The 22,921-nt window shown below is 55.6% G+C and overlaps 1 protein-coding gene across 2 annotated transcripts in view; it reads right to left on the bottom strand.

Annotated features, from left to right (window-relative positions):
* DTX1 (deltex E3 ubiquitin ligase 1) overlaps nucleotides 1–22,167 on the bottom strand; it is a 38,434-nt gene extending 16,267 nt beyond the window's left edge. For both annotated transcript variants that reach the window (XM_073790148.1, XM_019950543.3), the window contains exons 1-3: nucleotides 21,959–22,167; nucleotides 20,509–21,461; nucleotides 2,634–3,312 (exon numbers count right to left, since the gene is read on the bottom strand). In XM_073790148.1, the coding sequence (XP_073646249.1) occupies nucleotides 2,634–3,312; nucleotides 20,509–20,767 (938 nt within the window). In that variant the 5' untranslated portion in view covers nucleotides 20,768–21,461; nucleotides 21,959–22,167. The remainder of the gene's footprint in view (nucleotides 1–2,633; nucleotides 3,313–20,508; nucleotides 21,462–21,958) is intronic.
* Nucleotides 22,168–22,921: the final 754 nt, after the last annotated feature.

Here is a 22,921-nt window from a genome sequence, read left to right as displayed (position 1 = left end):
AGCACCAAGCCCAGGCCCCACCTCAGGCCCTGCCATCAGGCTCTTACTCCCAACATGGAAAAAATCTCAGCCCCTGCCGTTCCATCTCTATCCCTGCGCAGTCTCCAGAACCTGCTGGATTCATTCTCACCCCCGCCCCTTTGCGCTTGCACTGCCCCTGCCTGGGATGCCCTTTTCTGTTCTCACTGGCATCTCACACTCCAGGCCTCCCCACACCTCTAGCCCTTCTCTAAACGCGCCGTGTCCTCTAAGCCCCATTGAAGCTGGGCTTGCTGTTCCCTCTGTCTGGAACGGCCTTTCTCCAGGCCCGGCTACCTACCTCCTTGGTGGGGTCTGCCTTGACTATCCCGTTCCCTCTCAACCACACCACCCCATCCCACCACCTTCCCCAGCACTTCCCTCTCTCTCCAGCAATTGTGTTCATTTACTCGTTTGCTGGCTGTACGTCTGGCAGTTTGGACCCTGTCTGTCTTGTTGGTCTCTGTAAACATGCACCCACAGTACACATCTGGAGAACCGATACTGAGCAATTCCCAGCTTGCCCTGAAACAGTGGCTTTCAAAACTTTCATCAGTGACTAAGAAATTCATTTCACCTGGCGACCCATTAAACACATGTAGAAATCATGCGAAAGGTTCACGGAACAATTCTTACTGTTACTATGTATGACACATGCCAATATTTTCTTTTCTATTCTATTCTATTCCATTCCATTGCCAGAAAATTCTGGTTACAACCTTCTGATTTCATAATCCACTAGTGGGTTTCAACAATATAGCCCCAGAGAGAAGGTTCTTGAATTCTTGCTGCAAAGGCCCCTGGGACTTTCCCGCTTCTGCCCCCTCCTGCATCTACTCCAACTTGCTGTTCTACTCTTCTTGTCATTCTGGGGCCCTCCAACCCCCTCTTTTCATAAGGGAGCCAGAGCCAGGTCACAATTTACAAGGAGCCACAGTGAAAACCTGTCTGTGATCCCCAGATGGGTGAGTCCCTCCCGCACTGCTTCCCCGAGATGCTTTCCCTGACCTCCTCAGGGCTCCTCTCTGTGGGCACTGGGACGGTCGGGCCATAGAGGAATGACCTGGAGGGGAAGGTGGCGAGGAGGGGAAGGGAGGGCGAGGCTGGCAGGCGGTGGTTGCTGTAGTCCTTCCCATGGAAAATCACAGCTCCCCTGCCCCCCACACCAGCCCTCCTCCTGGATAACAATGGTAGTCCTGGCTGCCACTGCAGGACTATTGCGACACAGGTGCTACGATCAGGCACACAGCTTCCATTTCACAGATGAGGAAACCGAGGCTCAGTGAAGGGGAGGGACTTACCCCAGACCTCACAGCTCGTAAGTGGCTGTCAACAGGGGATCTGAACCCAAGCAGTCAGATTCTCAAAGGTTCAGAAGGGCAGCCTAATTCAGAGTCCCTTCCCTTCCCCAGGCCTCAGTTTCTGTTGGTGAAAGGGGAGACCTGGATACGGTGACCTCAAAGGTTGTCTCCATGCCTGACCTTTGCTGAGGTCAGATCAGCACGGTCGCTCTCCTGGGCCGTGCCAGAGGAATTAGAGCAGAGCTGACTTTTGGTGCCCGTTCCGCCTTTTGGGCACCACGACCCACACCCCAGTTGCTCTTTTCCCTCTGGTCTATCTCAAGATCGAGGTCTTTGCCCCTCCCTCTCTCTCCCACCACTTCAGGGTCTGGCCCTCTGCTGAGATCAACTGAACCTGGGCTCCAGGGTGGGGAGCTGACAGGCTCGCTGGGTCCCCATCCCGGGGCCTGGATGCCTTAACCCAGGGACTTCCAAAGTTGGTGTGAGCCGGGTTCCCTTCCTCAGTGAAATCCTGCTGGGAAAGCCAGTTCACAAAAGAGATTCCAAAAAGGGCTGCTCTGGTTAAAACAAGAGCAGAGAGGCTGGCTCTTGTGTGCCTGACCTCTTAACCACCACCCTCTCCTGCCACTATCTCGGGTCACCCCAGGAGTCCCTAAAGCCCAGCTTGAAAATCACAGTATTAGCCCCAAGTGATGGTGATATTTAGACGTGGCCTATAGGGGAAATGTTTCGGACAAGGGCCTAATGCTTGCTTTGAGCCTCCACATGAGATGGGTATGGACTGGGGCAGGGGTGGAAACCCTCCAAAAATTCGAAGACAACACAGCACAGAATCCTGGAATTGGTGTGAATTCCAATCCCTGCTCTCCACCTGGGTGGCCCTCAGAAGGCGCCGTACCTCTCCCAGCCTCAGCCTCTCCATCTGTAGCAGGGGCATGGTGGAATTTTGGGGTGTGTGTGTGTGTAATAAGTGAGGTGGTGTAGATCAGGAGTTTAGTAAATAATAAACATGGACTGTACACCATTATAGTTGCTGCTATGGACCCATCACTGTGAATTGTGCGATCTGGCAAATGTTACTAACTCTCCCGTGCTTCAGTTTCCTCATCTGTAAATCGGGGATGATGACTCTCCCTACCTCACAGGGTCCTTACGCCTGGAGATAAATGAGCGTTAAGGTGCTTAGTTAACGCTTGGCACAAAGTGAATACTTAATAGATGCTAGATATTACTTGTGGTTATTATAATTATTATTGTAATTCTTTGGTCCTAGCCCCAGTGGGCAGCTACCCCTGCGCCCAGGGCCCGGCTTACCCCGGCGGGATGGAGGCGCGTGCGCTCACGCTGGTGGCGCGCTGGGGCCCGGGCCGGTTGAGGTTGTTCTGCCCCGGGGTGGGCGCGCCGCTGGGGACGCTCGGGCTCCGCGGGGACGCGCTGAGGGGCTGCGCGGGCTCGGCGGGGCCAGCGGCGGGCGCGGCCCAGAGCGCGGCGCCTGCGAAGGTGGCGCTGGGGCGCACGGCGAGCGTGCCCGCTGGTCCTCCGGGCGGCGGCTGGGGCGGCGGGGGCGCGGGGGGCGCCTTGCGGCGCTGCGAAGCCAAGATGGCGTTGGAAGCGGCGCGCGTGCTGTTGACCAGCAGGCACTGCTGGCACGAGCAGGGCTGGCCCGAGCTGGCGCCCACGGGCCACGACTGCGACTTGGGGATGGAGCCGACGGTGAGCGGGTAGGCGAGGTCCAGGCGGCGGCGCAGGCGGCGGCGCCGGCGCGTCTGGCGGTTCATCTGCGACATGCTGTTGAAGTAGATGAGGTAGCAGAAGCCGAGCGACGAGAGGTCGAGCCACGGGTGCTGCTTCTCGTAGGCGTTCTGGATGGTGATGCAGATGTCCATGTCGTAGGCCGTCCACGCGCCGCCGTCGTTCTCCCACTCCCACACGATGCCCTTGCCCGGCGCCGACGACGGGTCGTAGAAGTTGCGCCGCACCGGCCGCATGGTGCCTGTGCTCACAAGGGGGACGGGAGTCAGGACCGGAGGGCCGTTAACATCCGCGGCCAGGGGGATCGGGACAGGCCGGAGGGGCGGGGGACAACACCGGGGTCAGCACGGGCTGGAGGGTCAGTACGGGCAGGGGCGAGCTGGAGGGTCAGCACATATGGGTTGGGGCGAGAGGAGAGCGGGCCCGGGGAGGGGGGCGTGGAAGGCAAGGAAGCGGGGTGTCAGGACGGGGATGCAAGTCAGCAAGGGGGGCAGGGGTCGCAAGCTGCCCCCACCACTGAACGGTCAACACAGGCACTGAAGCAGTGGCCCATCACAGGCCCTGGGGGAGGAGAAGGGAGAAGGGGGTGTGGGCTGTTTAGACAAGGAGGGGGTGGGAAGCAGAGTCAGAGCCTGGGGTGGGAGCCGGGATCCACAGAGGCCACGACCGTGCCGACACTGACGGTCCTTCTTTCCTTCATTAGTTCACTCATTCAGTAATCCGTTCATCAGCCCATCCATTCATTAATTACTTCAAGCACAAGTTCATTTATGCATTCCTTAATTCTTTCATTCGTGCATTCCTTTATTCATGCCTTCCTCAGTTCATTCATTCAATAATTCTCTCAGCTCATTCACCCGTGCCTGCCACCATTCATACCTGCACTTATTCTCCTTCAGCAACTTTATCCATGATTGCAATCATTCCCTCACTTACGACCATCCTATATAAAAATGTGCACCCTTCCACATTCCTACCTTCCCTTCTCTCCTTCCCTGTTCCATCTGGTATACTTTATATGTTACATATATATCTTGCTTTCTGTCTGTCTCCTCCCACTAGAATGTCACTGCCACAAGGCAAGGACTTCGTTTTATTCACTGCTGTATCCCCAGCGCCTGCACACAGTAGGTGTTCACTGGATATTTGCTGAATGTGTGAATGAATTCATTCGTTCAGATATCGATCCATTCTGAGTTCGGTTATTTTATTCTTTCATGCCTTTTGCTATCCTTGCATTGGTCCATTCCTTCATCCACTTATTTATTCCTTTTTTCATGCATCTGTTTGTTTATTTGTTCCTTCTTTTAGCAAACATGCTGCCTCTCTGCTCTGTGGAGGGCTTCGTGCTGAGCGGTCATTCAAAATGAACATAACCACGTGACAGCCCCAGCCAGGTGGGTAATCATGCTCCCATTTTAAAAACAGGGGCCCTGAAATTTGGCTCCCAGCCTCTGCTCCGTGCTTCCCAATTCTAGATGCTTTCTGAGAGCAAGGCTCCATGGACACTGGGTTAAAAAGAGATGAACAAGGTCCAGGCTGCAAGACTTTTCAGTGCCTTTAGGCTGCCCTGTGCCTTGGGGCCAGCGTGGAGAGATTCTTTTGGTTCACGTGGCACACCGGCAGGAAGGCTGCACGCTTGACTGCTCCTCAACTGTGGGCAAGTCCCTTAAGTCTCCCTAAGTCTCGGTGGCCCCATCTCGAAAATGAAGGTGATGGTAATCCATGAGCCACCGCTCCCCTCTCACACGGGGCTGCTGGGAGGATTTGGTGAGAAGAGCCACAGAGCACAGGGTCTGGGTGGGGCACCAGGGCTGGGAGGCAGACAGACCTCATTTCAAGCCCCAACTGCCCAACTTTCCAGCTGTGTGTCTGTGATCAGGCAACTCAATGGCTCTGAGCCTCAGTTTTATCATCTCTAAAATGGGCACAAGGTTGCTAAAAGGATCCATCAAGACAAATAGTGTCTCTACTCTGATGATTCCAATGTCCTCTCCCCTTAGAGCCAGACTTGTGTATCCAAGTGCTCCCTCTGCACCTTCCGATGCAGGTCCAATGGGCTTCCCAAACTCAGCTCTGCCAAAGCAGAGCTGTGGTCTTCCTCCGCCCCAAACCTGCTCCTCCTGAAGCCTTCCTTGTTGCGGTTACTGGCAGCTCCATCCTTCCTTTTGCTCAAGCCCCAAACCCCCAATCCTTGGACCCATCCCTGACTTCTCATGTCCTACCCCACGTCCAGTCTATCAGTAAATCCAGTGGTCTCTATCTTCAGATACATCCCGCATCTGACCACTTCTCCCTCTCCCCATCGCACCAAATCTACCTGGTCCAAGCCGCTGTGTTTCTCTCGCCTGGACTATTGCAGTAGACTCATTACTGGTCACTCCTTCTGTCCTTGCCTTCTGTCGTCTCTTCCCCACACAGCAGCCAGAGGGATCTCATTCAATGCAAGTCAGATCACGTTCTTCTTTGACTCAAAATTCTCCCATGGTTCCCTGCTTACTTGGAGTCAAAGTCAAAGTCCTGGCCATGACCTACAAAGCACCACATTGTCTATAAAGCCTCTACAAAGTCCCACGGGTCTATAGAGCCCACCTCTCACTCACTCCCTGGCCCCATTGCTGTTCCTCAAACAACTGAAGCAATGTCCAGCCTCGGGCCCTTTGCATTTGCTGTCCCCTCCCCCTGGAATATGACCTAGCCACTCCCAGACGTTCTCACAGTTTTCCCCCTCCTTTCTTTTAGGTCTCTGTTCAAACATCCCCTCATTGGAAATGCCACCCTTCCATGGCCCTCCATTGCCACCCTCTTCCCTTGCTCTGTCTCTCTTCCGGGCACTCAGTGCTACCTGCATGATACGTTCACCTGCAGACTTGCTTTACTCTCTGTCTCCCCCGTACAAGGTCAGGGATCTTGCCTGCTTTACTCCTGGCTCTATCCCTGCGCCTAGCACAGTGCCTAGCACGCAGTGGGCCCTCCCTACGTGGGGAGTGTTTCCACTGTCAACTGGCACAACCCCAGGGTGCCTGGCCCTGGAATCTGCAGCCAGATGGATGAGGACCCATCATGGTCCATCCTGAGGACCCCCTCCTTCCCCTGCCTTGCTTAAGCTTCTCTCTCCTGGGCACAGACTCTATCTGACCTTCACTTGGGTCCTGACCCAGGGCCGAAACAGCTAGTCCTCTGCTCTCTCTGTTTGAATCCCAAGGGCTATGGGCTACCCCCTGCTCTCTGTCAACCTCCCAGACTCCGAGAGCTGGGGAAGTCGAGGCACAGAGCTGTAGCTGTAATGAGAGAGGCGTGGTGGGCGTGGAGTCCCCGGGCTCCTGTGCCAGTCAGTCGTATGAAAACTCCCCCCTCCCAGGCCTCCAGGGCAGCCTCATTCTCCAGTCTGTTTATCGTTTTAATTTAGCGTGTGCATATTGACTTTTTCCTTGACAACGGTGTTCTTCCAGGGCAGGCCTGAGAGGGGATTAGTTAGAGGGAAAATCTGGGATCCTGTTCCCATCTGCTCCCAAGTCCTGGTCTTCCCCTCTCAGAGCCTCAGTTTCCTCATCTGCAAAATGAGGGCTCGTGACAGATGATCTTCAGGTCCGATGTGTCCAAAGTACCACCATTAGCCTCCCAGTTAAGGGTTGGGGTGCTGTGTTACATGGAAGGTGTGACCCCTGAATGGGAAGGCAGGGGGTGGGAACTTGCTATATCTAATCACCTCCGTGTGCCAGGTCTTGAGCTGGGCAGGGCAGGGTCAGGGGCGGGAGGGGCAGAGTGAAGTGGTTGAGAGAAACAACTCAGAAGTCTCACAGGCCATGTGCCAGTCCTGGCTCCACATTTAGCCTCAGTGTCCTCATCTGTCAAATGGGGTATTAATACCCACCCCCAAGGGATGACTGTGGGGCTAAGTAAGATACTGCACATCACAGGTGCTTGGCGGAGCGCTTGGCTACGGTAAGTGCTTGAGGAATGTTAGCTAAGACGCTGTTATTAGTATATACATTACCCACCTTTTCCCAGCCCTTGGTCACTTGGCAAACTCCTATTCACCCAAGAAAACCCTCTACATGCCCACCTCCTCCAGGAAGCGCTTTTCCGTTCTGCTGCTATAGCTAGCACATGCTGCTTTTTACTGCATGTGTATCTGTGCACTATCATTAAGTGATTTGTTTTTGTTCTTAATCTCCCTCACTGGCTGATGACTTTCAGGAGGACAAGGACCAGGTCAGATCTATGTTTTTGTTCCCAGCACTAGGCACAAGGCGCAAATGAGGCATCTGCAACTGAAACAGGCAACCTACTTGGCATAGGTCGGGGCTCAGAGGGAGTGGGAAAGAGGAGGGGTTGGTCTTTTTTTTTTTCTTTTCTTTTTGCGGTACGGGGGCCTCTTACTGTTGTGGCCTCTCCCATTGCGGAGCACAGGCTCCGGACGTGCAGGCCCAGCGGCCATGGCTCACGGGCCCAGCCGCTCTGCGGCATGTGGGATCTTCCTGGACCGGGGCATGAACCTGCATCCCCTGCATCGGCAGGCGGACTCTCAACCACTGCGCCACCAGGGAAGCCCGGAGGGGTTGGTCTTGCTAGAGAGGGAGTGCAGACTGGAGCAGAGGCCAAAGTGCACAAGGGGTCCCCAGGGAAGGAGGGACAGGGTTCCTAAGGTCAGCATTGGCCAGCTCTGTAACAAAGGACTCTGGGAGCTCCTCCCAGCCAGCTCAGGGCCAACCAGCCCAGGCGTCCCTCTCTCCAGGGCTCTATTTAGCCGGTATTGATTTTCCTGCCTGTTTACTGGTAGTTATTAAAGGCTGCGTCCCTGGGGTCCTTTTCAAACGAGATCGGAACCTGGTGAGCTGGAGTAATTAGGGCAGCTGCCGTCCTCCCCGCTGGGCCCTGCACCCTGAAGCGCCCAGTGTTGCCTGCCTGCCTGTCCGTCCACCTCCCAGCTCACGCTGGCCGTGGACCAGGCCGAGGGGGGCCAGCTGGTTCCCTGGTGACCTGCCTGGGCTGCGATTTCGAGATTTCCAAGGGAGCAGCGGCGGAAACACTCTTTCTCTTCCCCAGTGGCCCTGGCCTAGATTTTTGGCCAGAACAATGGGTCTAAGATGAGGCTGGAGGTTCCTCAGCCTGGGAGATGGGAAGGGCCTCAGACTGGTGGCCTGAATGCACGGCTGGTCCTTCTAACATGGACCGGCTCTGCTGGGTCCACTCCCCTTCTCTGGCCTCACGGGTACCCAGCTGCACTGGCCACCAGGGTCCGTGTCCCCATGGCAGTTAGGAACCTGTGTCAAGCACGTACTATTTCTGGGCCTGTTTCTGTGTCTGCTTTTGTTCCCTGTCCCCCCACCCCCTCCTTTGCTTCTTAGGAATGTTTGGTTGAAAAATTCCAATCTTGTTCCAGATGAACTGAGGGGAAAGGGGCTTTGGCCAAATGTCAGCTGGAGGATTGCAGGAGCTGGGCCCCTGGAGACCGGGTGTGGGGACGGCCGCGGCCACTGCAGCCAGTGACCAGTTCGTGCCTGGGGCAGAGACAACCAAAGAGAGATCGAGACACAGGTGGGGAGAGCAAGAGACAGGGAGAGAGGGGACTTCCCTGGAGGTCCAGTGGTTAAGACTTCACCTTCCAATGCAGGGGGTGCGGGTTCGATCCCTGGTCAGGGAGCTAAGATCCCACATGCCTCGCAGCCAAAAAAACCAAAGCATAAAACAGAAACAATATTGTAACAAATTCAATAGACTTAAAAAAAATGGTCCACATTAAAAAAAAAACCTTAAAAAAAAAAAAGAGAGGGAGAGAAAGGCACAGAGACAGAGACACACATGCACAGAGGGCCGAGATCAAAATGGGAAATGCTAAGGCAGATACAGGAGGATGGGGGGCAGAGAGACTTAAAGAAACAGAATCCTAGGACTTTCCTGGTGGTCCGGTGGGTAAGACTCCACGCTTCCAGTGCAGGGGGCCCATGTTCGATCCCTGGTCGGGGAACTAGATCCGGCATGCTGCAACTAAGACCCAGTGCAACCAGAATAAATACATAAATAAATAAATATTAAAACAAAGAAACAGAATCCTGAAGCCTAGAGACTGAGACAGTCAGGGACAGTCAGGGAGAATGAGAGAGCTAGGCCAGGAAACGGAGGAGCAGAGAGGGGGGACGGGGTGGGGGGGAAGACCGCAGCTACAGCAATACCAATAAAGCTAACGTTTACTGAGTCCCCACTCTGTGCCAGAGGCTGTGTTCAGTACTTTCCTTGCACTAACTCATTTTATCCTCACACGGTTCCTTCTAGGGAGGGACCAGAATTATTCCCATTTTACAGGAGACAACTGAGGTCCCAGAATAGTGAAATCTTGGGAGGGTTGGGGATAATGCTTTATTCACGGAGCCAAGGAAAGGCCAGGTTAGACTGGTTCTAAGGGGTTTAACTCAGCCAAGTGGTAGCCCAGCCTAGGATACCTCCAGCGACGGGGAACTCACTACCTCAGCTTTGCCCTCAGTTGTTTTGCTGTGAGAGGTTTCTGGCTGGAGAACGTGGTCCTGATCTGACCCCGCTGCCTGAAGGCGGGGTGTGTGGGTGTCTCAGCCCTCCAGCTTTTGGCTTTAAGAAAAAGCTGACTCTGTAGAGAGACGGGAGGGTTCTGAGCCCTCCTGTCTGCCTCTCTAGTCTCCAAAGTGTTCCTCCCTGGGCTGAGCCAGTCCTAAGGCCCAGCAACAAACCACTCCCTCTGGGAGTGGCTTCCCGGAGGGAAGTGACCTCAGTTTGGGGGCACCCAGACCCTGACGGGAAGGGGGGCCCGTGGGAGGCAGTCATGGGACATCCTGTCAGGTGGGGAGAGTCCCACTGCTGGCTGAGGCCTGTGACTGGGGGTTGGGCAGTGGGTTAAGCATGAGTTCAACACCCACTGGATGCCAGGCCCCAATGGGGTAGTTTCCTGATTCCTCCCCCAACCCAGAAGTCATCATAACCATCATTCTCGCTCAGAGAACACACTTTTGTGGCCCAGGCTCACGTGAACTCATTTAATCCTCACAGTGGCCCTATGAGGTAGGGGTATTACCATCCCATTTTATTTTTTTTGGCCGCGCTGCGGAGCGTGAGGGGTCTTAGTTCCCTGACAAGGGATGGAACTTAGGCCCCGGCAGTGAAAGCGCCGAGTCTTAACCACTGGACTACCAGGGAATTTACCGTCCCATTTTAGAGGCAAAGAAATAGAGGCACAGAACAGGGTAGGAACGTGTCCAAGGTTATCTGCAAGGAAGTGGTCCAGCCAGAAGCCATCCCAAGACCACCCAGTTCCAGACGTTCCCTTCACTGCTCCACTTGTACTAGCCCATGTTCCAGGGGAGGAAACTGAGGCACGGAAGTTACACAGTAAGTAAGGGACACAGCTGAGGTTCAAACCCAGACTGTTATATGGCCTTCTGGAATAGCGGCCCTCTCCCTTAACCCCTCGACAGATTATCTGCGTGGCTGGCCAACTCCCTGACAGCAATAACAGTAACCATCCTGCTTTATCGAATTCTTCTGTGCCAGCTACTGTGCTAAGGGCTTATGTGCGCCCTCCAGTCCTCGCAATAGCCCTAGAGGTTTTGTGCACTACTGTTAGCCCCATTTGGCAGATGGGGAAACTGAGGCTCCTTGGGAGGACTTGGAGGTCCACCTGGGGGTGGTGGCTGGGCTGGGATTCGAACTGCAGTCTGCGGACCTGGGGCACCTCCCTCTCCCTCCCGCCCTGTGATCAATAATCCCGCAGTGTTCTGTTTCCCTCCAGACTCTCCCAGGGGACTTGTCAACAGAGCCACGGCCCATTAGCGGTTTCTGCACATTTGAAGCTGGCCCAGGCTCCCCAGGGTCTGCTGGCAGCTGGGCAGGCGAGGGGAGGGGGTCTCCAGCCCTGCCTGGGGAAGGCTGAGGGGCTGCACGGCACTCGGAGAGGCTACCACCTTCAACTTGGCTTCAAAAGGCCCTCGCTCTGGAGGCTGCTGGCAGCTGCAAGCTGGCTTTGCCCACTTTATGGGCTGTGTGTGTGTCTTCCCAGTCACCTGGCTTCCAACACACTCGGGTGCAGACCCCCAGGCATGGCAGCAGCAGCTGAGAGACGGAAACGAGAGGGTAGGAAGCAGAAGGAGCAGAGAGTCCTCTATCCCCTGGAGCCCTCATGGTGTTGGGCAGCTGCCCTGACCCTGCCAAGCCTCTGCTTCCTCATCTGTGAAACAGACATCCTCATCATCACGATGGTAAACACTCACAGAGGGTCTGCTCTGTGCCAGGTACTGAGCTAAGTGTTTCACATGTTAAATCTTTTTTTTTTTTTTTTCGGTACGCAGGCCTCTCACTGCTGTGGCCTCTCCCGTTGCGGCGCACAGGCTCCGGACGCGCAGGCTCAGCGGCCATGGCTCGAGGGCCTAGCCGCTCCGCGGCATGTGGGATCTTCCCGGACCGGGGCACAAACCCGCGTCCCCTGCATCGGCAGGGAGACTCCCAACCACTGCACCACCAGGGAAGCCCCACATGTTAATTCTTAATCCACATGACACTCTACAGAACAGGTACCATTATTATCATTGCCTTGTACAATTGCCAAAACAGAGAGGTGAAGTGATTTACCCAAATCACACAGCTAAGTTATTAAGCCAGGATTCAACCCAGCCACATTTGAACTTCTCCCCGCTTCCACTGCCACCACCCTGGTCCAAGCCACCATGACTGCCTGCACAGACTACTGCAGCAGCCTCCGTCCTATGTCCCGGTTTCCACCTTTCGCACCCCGTAATGCATTCTCCCAAGGCAGCCAGAGGATCTTCCACAGACTCAGGTCTGACCACATCACTCCTCTGCCCAACACCCATCAATAGCTCCCTAGTGCCCTTAGGAATGAATCAGTCTAAGCTCTTTAGCTCATCTTCAAGGCCCATTACAAGCTGTCCGCACAGCTTCACACTCTAACGACACCAAACTTCTAGTTATTCTCTGAACACATCACGCATGGCTATGCCTCGGTGTATCTGCACATGCTGTTCCCTCTGTCTGGAATGTCCTGCAACCCACACCACCCCACTTCCCTCCCTGCCGAGTTCCTACACACTTGTCACGGTTCAGCTCAAGCACTGGCCTCTTAAAATCGTCTCTGCCGCCCTCAGGGAGAATCACTTCCTCCTTGGGACTCACACAGCACCTTCCACCTACAGTACCGCCCTTAAAGCACAGAGCTCACTAAGTGTTGAGGCGTCTGTGCCCTCCAACTTGGAAGCCTCTCAAAGGTTGGGCTGGCTTTCAGCCACCTTAGCATCCCTTTATAGCCAGGAGCACAGGGAAGTAGGTACTTGGAAAATGCTAGCTAAATGAATGAATGAGTCAGTGAATGAATGAATGACCGAATACACACAAGTGAACCTACCTGAGGACTACAAATGACTAGGCTGGAGATTGCAAGTTGAGGGGGAATTTGATATTGTCTTGGGCGCCACGCTATTTGCATCTTGTAAATATAATGACCAGGCATTTAAAAACTGGGGTGGACTCACTCAAGTCTGGATTTCAAAAATCACCAAGTATCCAAAGAGGCAGCCCCACGGCAACAGTTAGCAGAAGCTGAGTCACAGTCACTCCGTTCATGTTTTCAAGTATTTACTGAGTGGCTACTGTGTACCAGGCGCTAGAGAACAACAGTTGAACGCCGTTGCCTTCCCAGCCACGGCACACACTTCTATTGGCTGCCCGGGTCCTGGAAGCATCTGAATTTTCAGCCTCTTTCTGGATGGAGAAATTGGAACCCAGAAAACGAAAGCGGCTTTGTCCAAATCACTTACAACTTAGAGATAGATGTTGACCCCAGGCTCCTTGACTCTTATTTTCACAGCCCCAGGTGACTAACGCCTTGGCATGAATGAACCTTTGTTCCCTAGAAGAGAGGAACCTGGGGAGGGCTCCATAACGTGCAATTTCAGGTGAACCCTACGCTTCCCCTGGCGTGCCCTGCTTGCTCTGCTTGCAGTGGGCAGGAGAGGGCACAAAGGCTCAGTGGCGGCGGGGCCCAGCCTGTCATCGGCAGAAGAGGTGGCTACGCTGCAGCTGCTGGCAGGACTGTCCCGGTCACCAGCGCTGCCTTCTTTGATTGCTTCCTCCTTTGTTCTGCATTTCAGGGCGTTCAGCTCCACGGCCCAGTGCCAGACTCCCTCCCATTGCCCATCACCCGCCTGCCACTCCTATTCAGGCAGGTGGAGGTGGCAGCCTGGAGCAGCTCCAGAGGGACGATGGGAGGAGCCCAGAGAGGGAGAGGTGCTTGGCCAGGGTGACAGAGCAAGGATGCAGCTACACAGGACCTGGGGGAGACTCAGTCTCCAGCCTGCCTGCTCCTGGAGGTCAGGAACAGCCCCATATCCCCGACCTCCTCGGCGTCCGGCCGCCTGTATCGTGCCCATCACCCCTACCAAAACACAAGGGCTTTGAGGCCAGCGATTTGTATGTGTCCTGTTCACCGCTGCATCCCTAGTGCCTAGGACGGTGTCTGGCCCATAGTAGGTACTCATTAAATTCCTGCTGAATGAATGAACAAATTAGTACTGACCACAATCCCATGAGAGAGTCCTGCTGTTGGACCCATATTACAGAGGAGGAAACTGAGGCTCATGGAGAGAGTGTGGTTTACCCAGAGTCAAAAGCCAGCACCCCCTCACCCCCTCACCCCACCCCACAGTTACCAGAGGGCTGCGAAGGAGGGAATCTAGAGCCTGGGCCGCACCAACAAGGCTCCCTGAGGCAGCCAGTTCCAGATTTGGGGCCCCCTGTTTTCAGCTGGTATCAGCAAGGGCAGCTGGCAGCTGGTGGGGTGCCTCTGTGGACTGGGAGGCCAGGGGGACTCATGGTGGGGGCAACTGTCTTGGGACCTGGAGTCTGTCCTGCAGAGTGGCTACCACTGGGTGTGATGCAGGAGTGAGAGGAAGGAGGGAGGCCCAGGGAGACACAGGTGTGCGGGGAGGGAGGCGTGGGAGGGCTCTGGGCACCTTCCATACCCTGAGAATACCACCCTGAGGAGGGAGCTAGGGATCCCACTGCCCACAGCCTGAATGGGCAGCTCCACTGTGACCAGTCCTGCCCCATCACCTCCCCATCCTGGCCCCTCCTCATTACCCTCCCATCACATCCCCCGTCACCCCCTCTGTAGAACCCCCATGCCTCCCCCTTCACTCCCCTCCATCACAGCCGTTATTACCCTCCCCATCACGGTCCCCTTTATCACACCCCCAACTCCACCCCACCATCAATAGCCCCAGTCATGGTCCCCAACGCCTCCCCGGCCCCTCCCCCCTCCACGGCTCTCATCACCTTCCCTATCACCTCGCCTACTCCAGCCCCACACTTCCGCATCACAGCTTCCGTCACCTCCTTCATCTCTAGGTCAGACCCTAGCTCCCTTGGACGGATGTGGGGGTGGGGGGGCGGGGGCGTTGGAGAGAGCAGGAAAGGATGGAGAGGGGAGGCAGGGTACATGAGAGGAGAGAGAAGAGGCTATGGGGAGGATTTGACCCGGGATCTCTCACACCCACACCCCACAGGACTGGTCCAGCCGTGGGTGGGCGCTGTCCAAGGTGCTGGGGCAGCCAGGCCTGGCGCAGTGGGCGCTGCAGACCACCTAGATCTGAATCTCTGATCCATCTCTTCCTAGCTTGGGCAGGTGGCTCCCCACCCGCTGAGCCTCACCTTTGCTATGTATAAAATGGGTCAGGAAGGGCCTACGTCAGCCCCTGCCCAGCCTGCTTCAGCTCTGGCCTCCAAGGGCCCTTGATTAACGAGGCTGGTCCTGCAGTGTGACTCTGGGTCCCCTGGGGCCTGGCCGCTAAAGGGTGACAGCTGGCAGCCCGGCCATGCCCGGTGGGACTCAAGAGGCCTCCCTTCCGCTCCTTACCTCTTCCCACTTCTGTCACTGCCTCCGTTTTCCACTCAGGCCTGGGTTTCCTCTAGCCAGAAGTGTTCCTCAAACCATACAAAGTCTTGGAGGAGTCCTCCTCCAGGAAGTCCTCCCTATCAGAGGCCCCAGGCACACACTGCCCACATCACTTGGCCAAGGGTAACCTGTACCTCTCCTATGAGGTACTTAGATCTTTTTCCTACTTCAGCATGAGTACTACGAGCAAAGCAATATTCCCCATGCTTTTACCTACATTACCTCATTCAGTCCTCACGGTAATAATCCTCTCAGGTAGGAACTATTCTTATTCCCATTTTACAGAGCAGGAATCTGAGGCTCAGAGAGGTTAAGGGGCTTGCGCATGGTCACACAGCCAGCAAGGGGCCAGGCTGGAATTCAGATCTATATCTGAATCCAAGAGTTCAACTGCCGTTCCCATGATATGTATTGATATTTGTCTTTGCCTTCACTAGACCCTGAAATCAGTTTGGCAGCGGCCTTGTCCTTCTTTCTGAGTTCCTAGGAACCAGCCCAGGGCCTGGTACTGAGCAGGCACCAGTGACTGTCAAATAAAAGTGATGATGAATTTATGGTACCAGCAGAGACTCCAGGAGCCAGACAAGCAGCCAGAGGCAACAGGATGGGTCTGTAAGGGTGGAGGTGCAGGCAGTGTGACAGGTGGTGGTGGGAGACACCCCCGTACGGACTAGTTGGACCTGCGGCCACCAGTGGACGGACCCTTCCTAGTCCAAACGCACATCCTTCTTGCCCCTGGTGTCAGGCCCGGCCCCCTGGGGCCCTCCAGGTTGTCTGCGAGAGGGTCCCAAGGGGTCCTGTAACCGGGTAGCTGGGCCCTGGAGGCCTCTGGGGTTGCACAGGCTGTTTCTGCTTTGGTACAGAATCCGGCAACAAGCCAGAGCTCTCAAGGGAGAAGGGGGAGGGGACTCTCTCAGCTGGCTCGTTGAATGTCACCTTATTCTCCACCTTGAGACCTGTCTGAGAGGCCTGGGTTCCAGAAGAGTGATCGACTGTGTGACTTTGGGCAAGTCACTCACCCTCTCTGGGCCTCTATCTCTCCATCGATACAACGACCTGCCTAGGAGTCTAAGTTCTGGCGGTGCCTTCCCCAGTGATGGCTGCTCTTCCCACTGGGTGGCCCCACCTGGTCTCCAGCAGCCTAAGTGTGTCTTCAGACAGGATGTTCCCATAAGGGCACCAGGGCTGAGTGGTGCTCCAGCTACCCAGAGAAGGGATGATGTAGGCTTGGAAGATGCTGAAACCAGCCGCCACCTGTGACTCCAGCCTGACAGCTTGGGAGTGCCGGGCACAGCTGTGCTTTGAGTCGTGGGGACAGTAGTTGTGGATGGTCCCCAGCCTGGCCTCACCCAGCCTCAGCTGTCCCATCTACAGAATGGGCAGAAGGCTGCCATAAGTGCCCCCAGCAGCAGTGGGAGAAGAGAATGGGCGTCGCCAGTCAGTCGGAAAGGTGGCCCTCCCTCTGCCCCCAGCCGTGTGAGCTCAGGGAGAAATCTGGAAATTGCCTAGGAATTGGTTAGGTCATATGCCTGTGAAAGGAACACCAGGGTCACAGCATCCCTGCCACTTGGGTTCCAGACCTGCTGGGCTTCAAAGGGAACCTCACCCCGTGTAGAGAGTGATGAAAACAGCCCAGCAGGGGAGAGGTGACGGGGCACCAGCTGAACAAACAGCAGCCCCCATGGGAGCAGGCCTGGCCCTTCCCTTGTGGTCCAAGCCTGACATCTGGGCTTTCTTCCGCTGGCCGCATGACAGGCATATAGACAGGGCATTTGTGGGTCAAGCAGATTGGTGCTGTGTGCGTGTATGCACACACGTGTGCACCTCGGCACACGCCACGAGGCGAGTATTTCTGTACAGGCCACGCTGGGCATGCCGTGGGACCACTGCTGTCCTACCCCATGGGCAGCTTAAAAATGTATTAGGGCAGGGGTTGGTGAACTGCAGCCCGCAGGTCAAATCCACCCGCTGCCTGCCTTTGCACAGCTCACGAGCTGAGTGGTTTTTACATTTTCAAATGTTTGGGGAAAAAAAAAAAAGAGTTCATGACCCGTGAAAATGATATGAAATTCAAATGTCAGCGGCTGCAACTAGTTTTATCAGGACACAGACACATTCATTCATTTGCATACTGTCTGGCTGCTTTCAAACTACAGCAGGAGAGTTAAGCTATAGCAGCAGTTACAATAGAGACTGTAGGGCCCACAGAGGCTAAACTATTTACTATCTGACCTTATCAGAAAGTCTGCAGCTCCGAAGTCAGGGCACTGGGGCATGCTGCTACCTCCCACAAAAACTTAAAGTTTGGCTTCAATGAACCTATCGAGAATTTTACAATTAGAAAATCTAGAGAGAGGTTGTGTCCATTTCAGTACATGCATGTGAGCTTTGGGTTTTACAACGTTATATTGTTTGTGCGTGTGTGTGTCTGTGTACCATGATCTTCAAGATGCAGGATCTCCGACTCATCTTTCATGCATCTGTAGTGTTCAGCACATGCTAGGCTCATGGTGGGTAATTAGTTAAGGTCTGTGGGATAAAATAACGTGTGGTTCTCTCCATCAACTCAACAGTCCTGCTAGCAAAGCGATACTCTTGCCCATTTCACAGATGTGGAAACTGAGGTCTGGACAGGTGACAATGCCTGCTTGAGGCTCTTTCCTGGACCATTAATTATGAGGACAAGATGTCCTTCCTTGACTTTGTATTGCTCCTGGGAGAACTGGGCGATCATGTTATTACACGTCTGGTGGGAGACATCTTGCCCCTCCCTCTAGCAGTTTTCCAGGCATCCTAGGTCCCCTGCCGGCCCCGTAGGTTTCCAGGCCTTCCTCCCTTGTTGGGGGTCTTGGCAGGCTCCCAGGGGCCTGTGGAGGGATGAGTATTTTTTTTTCCCTTTTCCGGCAAACAGGGGGCAGGTGTGGAGTGAGCAGCTCCCGGAGGGGGCAGTGGGAAGACGACTGAAGCTGAACTTCTGGGGGATCCGGCGAGGCTGACCCATAAGAGGGGTGCCATTGAGAGTAAGGGACCTGCTGAAAGGGGGAATGGAGGGAGTTTGGGGCATTAGGAGCCCAAGTGGGGGTGTGGGGATAGAAAAGGAGCCCCGAACAGGAGTGTGGAGATCAAAGGCAAAGTGGCCAAGTTGGCAACCTTGGGTGGGGCTTTCGCTGCTTCTGAGGGACCATAAGTCACACCCTGGAAAATCCGCCCCCACCCCCCCAATAGCTTTGAACCTACAGAACGCAGACCACCGAGCCAAGGAGAAGAAACACTCCTTCTGCTGTCAGACCCCTGCCCTCCACCAGAGACGGTTCCAGGATAAACCAGAGAGAATGGGGCAGGGGACGCCTAGCAATTCGCCACCAGGGACTCTGCCTCTCTGGAAGGATTGGCACCAGGATTCAATGGTGACTTCCTCTACTCTCAGGATAAAATCCAAAGCCCTTTTCACGGCTGTCCAGTGCTGTACGTCTGGTCCCTGCCCCAGCCTCATCTTGTACCACCTTTCCCTCATCCACTGCACTCCAAACGCAATGGATTTGAACGTACTCTGCTCCTTCCCACCACAGGGCCTTTGCACTGGCTGTTCCCTCTGCTGGGAGCACTGTCTCCCACACTCATTCCTTAGATTTCTATTCAAACCTGACTTCCTCAGATTAGCCTTTCTGACCACTCCTAGACCAAGTTCATTTCATGTTCTCAGACCTGCAACTGATTATCTGTGTGGTTATGTGTTTGCCTGCTTACCGACTACATTGGAATCTCCAGCATAAGTCCTCCACAAATAGACCTCTACTAAGGACCCTGGCTGTCTTTTTTTTTTTCTTTTTTCTTTTGGCCGTGCTGCGTGGCTTGCAGGATCTTAGTTCCTTGACCAGGGATCGAACCGGGGCCACGGCAGTGAAAGCACCAAGTCCTAACCGCTGGACCACCAGGGAATTCCCTGACCTTGGCTGTCTTGCTCCTTGCAGTATTCTAGGGCTTAGCACGGGGTCGAACACACAACAGGAGGTCAGTAAATCGATGATGGCATGAATGAACGATTGGTACCACCAGTGACTGCTGCCAATACCTGGTGTTTTGGAACACAGACGTACTGAAAAGTAACATCAACAAACCATCTGTTATGATTTTGCCTGTGTTTCCACACTTGGTGACCACCCTGTAGGCACCAAGCAATGTTCTAGAGCAGAGCTATCTACTAGAGCTTTCTTTGGTGATGGTGATGTTCTGGATCTATGCTGTCCAATACAGTAGCCACGAGACACACGCAGCTATTGAGCACTTGAAATGTGGCTAGTGGGACCGAGGAATTAAATTTTACTTAATTTTAATTAAATGTAAATTTAAATTGCCACGTGGGCTTAGTGGCTACCATATTGGACAGCCCAGCTCTAAGAGAGAAGGAAAGTGTCCTCCTGTCCCCAAGGTTGCTACATGCAGTTTTGTCATCTAGGGATTCACTGTAATTCCCTCAAACCTCCATCAGCTGGTCCTTGGGGGTGAACATGCCAAGGATTCCTTGGTAGCTTCCATGAGGCAGGACCTCACCATTCCCCACTGCCCACCGAGCTTGTCGTAGAGACCACCAGGCAACAATGACTAGGGAGATCTCCGCAGTGGTGGCAAACAGAAATGCTGAGAGTGGGACATCCCCATTTTTACCACCATCATCACCTGTCACACAGCACCAAGACTGCCACCAACCTTATCCTCTCCATCATTACCATCACACCACTCCCAAGACCACCACCAACACAGCCATCAACACCACCACCACAAATTTCACAATCAATACTACCACTGACACTATCTTCTCCAACATTACCCGCCCCCCACCATCAACACCACCAACACCCTTACCCCCCCATCATTACAACCACCATCACATCACCCCAACAATACCAATACTTAGAGCCAATATAAGATACCAGTTAAGAGTTTCGGTTCTGGAAATCAATTGGGCTTAAATCCCAGCTTTAAGTTTAAATCACTCAACTTCTGTGAGACTCAGTTTCTTCATCTGTAAAATGGGATGGCTACTACTACCACTACTACCACTAACATAATAGTGAGACTGGCTGTAACAGTTGGAAAAAATCAAATGAGGAAGTGCATGAAAAGCCTTTTTACTATGATGATTGAGCGCTAATGATCTTCTAGGTTCTTTGCTCAGTGAGCACAATTTTATTGAACCCTCACACAGCTGTGAGAGACACTGACCCATCCATCTTGCAGATGAGGAAACTGAGGCTCAGAGAGGTGATGTAACTTGCCAACAGCCCCACTCCTAATATGAGAGGCTGGACTGGAACCCAGGTCTTCAACAGGACTTTGCTAGACTGTCCCTTTTCGGGGGAGGGGGTCGGATTAGCAGATTGGCCTTCCGCAGTTCTGTGCTCCCTCTTCAGGGATGCTGGGGGGCATTTCAGCATCCCGCCATGAAAGGCGGTATTGTGGTGGTGATGGTGGTGGTGGGGTGGGGAGGGTAGCGAGTCCACTCACCTGTGTCCTGGCGAAACTGGTGCATGGACTGCAGGTCGATGATGTAGGGCACCAGCTGGGCATCCACTTGCCCCAGGACCACAGAACCACGGGCATCCTCCTTGAGCACGTTCTCGATGTGGTGGCACACGGTGGCTGTGTAGGGCCGCCAGCGGCTGTGCTCATTCAGCCACTCCCACACCACCACCCGGGCTACATTCTGCGGTGGGAAGCCCAGCCCGTTCACGGGCATCATCACACCCTGGCCTGGTCGTGACATGGCCGCTGCTGCCTCAGGGGCCAGGACCCTACTGTTACTGGCTCAGCTCCTCCTGGGCCTGGGAGCAGGTGGGGAACTTCCTCTCTCCCCAGGGCGGCAGCAAGGACTCTCCGGCCTCCTTTCTAACTGCCGGCCCTCTCTGAGGCCCAGAGGCCTCAGTTAAAGGCGTGTGGGCTGGTGTTCCGGGCGCCAAGACCCCTTCCCGCAGAGCCGTCTCAGGTAAAGGTGCTGCTCCGGGGAGCGAGTGTCTTTCTTACGATGGGAAACGGTGCTCTAGATTCCTCGGTTCCCTGGGCTCCGATAGGGGAGTGAAGCAGCCGCCTCTACTCTAGGTCCGGGCTCTGTACTGCTGGTCTCCCGTTCTTCCTGGCCGAGCAGGGCCTGTCACCAGGCGGCCCGGCCCCGGCCCTCTGCGCTCCCCACTGCGTCCCAGACCCTGCGCCTGGCTCCAGTGGGGCTGCTTGCCTTGTCTCAGGTCCGCCCCCCCCGACGGCTCCCGCTGAAGGGGGCGTCCCTGTCCCCGTTGTCCCCGATCCACGGCGTCCTGGAAGGCCTGGGTGGCTGAAGAACGCACGGGGGAGGGATGCGGCGCGTACTCCCTGCCCTCCGGCCGGGGCTACGGCTCCGGAGCTGGGCTGGGGGAAGAGGGGGGCGGGGGCCCGTGGGCACGCCCCACCCCACTCGTGCTCGCGACCTGCCAGGAGACAAGAAGGGGAGAGGGCCCTTTAAGAATAGAGCGCGGCACCCCCTCCCCCCTTCCCGGGAGAGCGATGGGTTGAGAACAATGGGGAACAGATGGGGGGGGGCAGCAAGGGGGGCTAAAGGGGGTCGCCTGGTCGCGCTCCCTTGGGGCAGGCCTGAAGGGAGGGCTGGGGCCGGGGGCGCGATTTCCCGAAACTCCTCGCCTGCTGCGCCCCCTCCTCAGTTCCCTGAGCGCTCCCCTCCCCCGGGGCCCGCTCCTGGCCGAGGGATGCAGGGTGCGCGGGGATGTGCCAGGATGCGCGGCGCTGCAGGCTCGGCCCAGGGCCCCTCGGGGGTCGCGTCACCGAGGAGGCGAAGCCGGGAGCTGGATCGTCTATGCCTCCCTCCCTGGGGGAACAGCCCTCCTTCCCCAGCCCAGACCTCCCCAGAGCGCGCGCGGGCCTCCCAAAGGAGCCGGGGGTGGGGTCCCTAAGCGCCCCGCGCTCTCACCGCCTCTCCTCTGCTCTGCCTCGTTCTCCGGTTCACGCTTCAGCACCGCCGCCTCCTGGGCTCCCCCCGGAGTGGGAGGGAGCCACTGTCCCCCCTCCGTGCCCTTTGCCTCCCAGGCCGCGCGCCGGGGCGCTGGGCTTTCCGCACGCTTACAGACTACCCCGCCGACCGACGGACGCGTGAGCCTGCTGCCGGCCGCCGGGATCCCGCGGGTGGGAGGCGGCCTCGGCAGTGCTCAGGGGAGGGAAGGGGGAGGGGGCGGAGAAGGAGGAAGGGGAGGAGACAGATCGCGGCCCTAAGCGCCAGCGGCGCTGACACGCGAGTCGCCGGGCGCCCCATATCCTCGGCTAGGCCCACCTGGGACCCCGCGAGGCCTCCTGACCCAAGCAGGATGCAAGGCATGGAGTGGGGTGTCCACTGGAACGCCTGCTTGAATCTTAGTCATCTTTACATTCTAGTTGCCCAGTCCAGGGCCTGGTACAGAATAGATGCTCAATAAATGCTTGAATGAATGGAATACGATCCAGAGATTGTTTGAAGAAAGATCTTAAAGCCTTCTAGGGTAGGCTTCTTTTCTTCTTCCGCTATTCTGGGGGAGGGGAGTGAGGAGGGGCTGGCAGAGGGAATCATAGAATCTGAAGTGTAAGTATGGGACAACTGAGGCCCATAGAGGGTAAGAAATAGGCCCAGGATCACACCGCAGCTTGGGGCAGTGCCCAGACAGCACGCAGCACTGATTCTCCTCCCAGTACCCAATTAGCCAGCCGAGAGCCCACTTCCCCAAGGCAACAAACCCACTCCAGGTAAGTGTGATGGCAACAACATCTTGCCTCCAGGAGGGTGGGGTGGACCTAGGCCAGGAGGCAGAGACCTTGGAGGAAGGTAAGGGTAGGCCCCCCCGTCATCTCATTAAGGGATGCCTGCAAACAACAGGTGCTCGATAAATGCTTGGTGAGGGTTGGC

The sequence above is a fragment of the Tursiops truncatus genome, chromosome 13 (genome assembly GCF_011762595.2).
Source record: "Tursiops truncatus isolate mTurTru1 chromosome 13, mTurTru1.mat.Y, whole genome shotgun sequence".
Classification (NCBI taxonomy): domain Eukaryota; kingdom Metazoa; phylum Chordata; class Mammalia; order Artiodactyla; family Delphinidae; genus Tursiops; species Tursiops truncatus.
The sequence above is the reverse complement of the archived record's forward strand: the minus strand, read 5'-3'. Positions and strand labels throughout refer to the sequence as shown.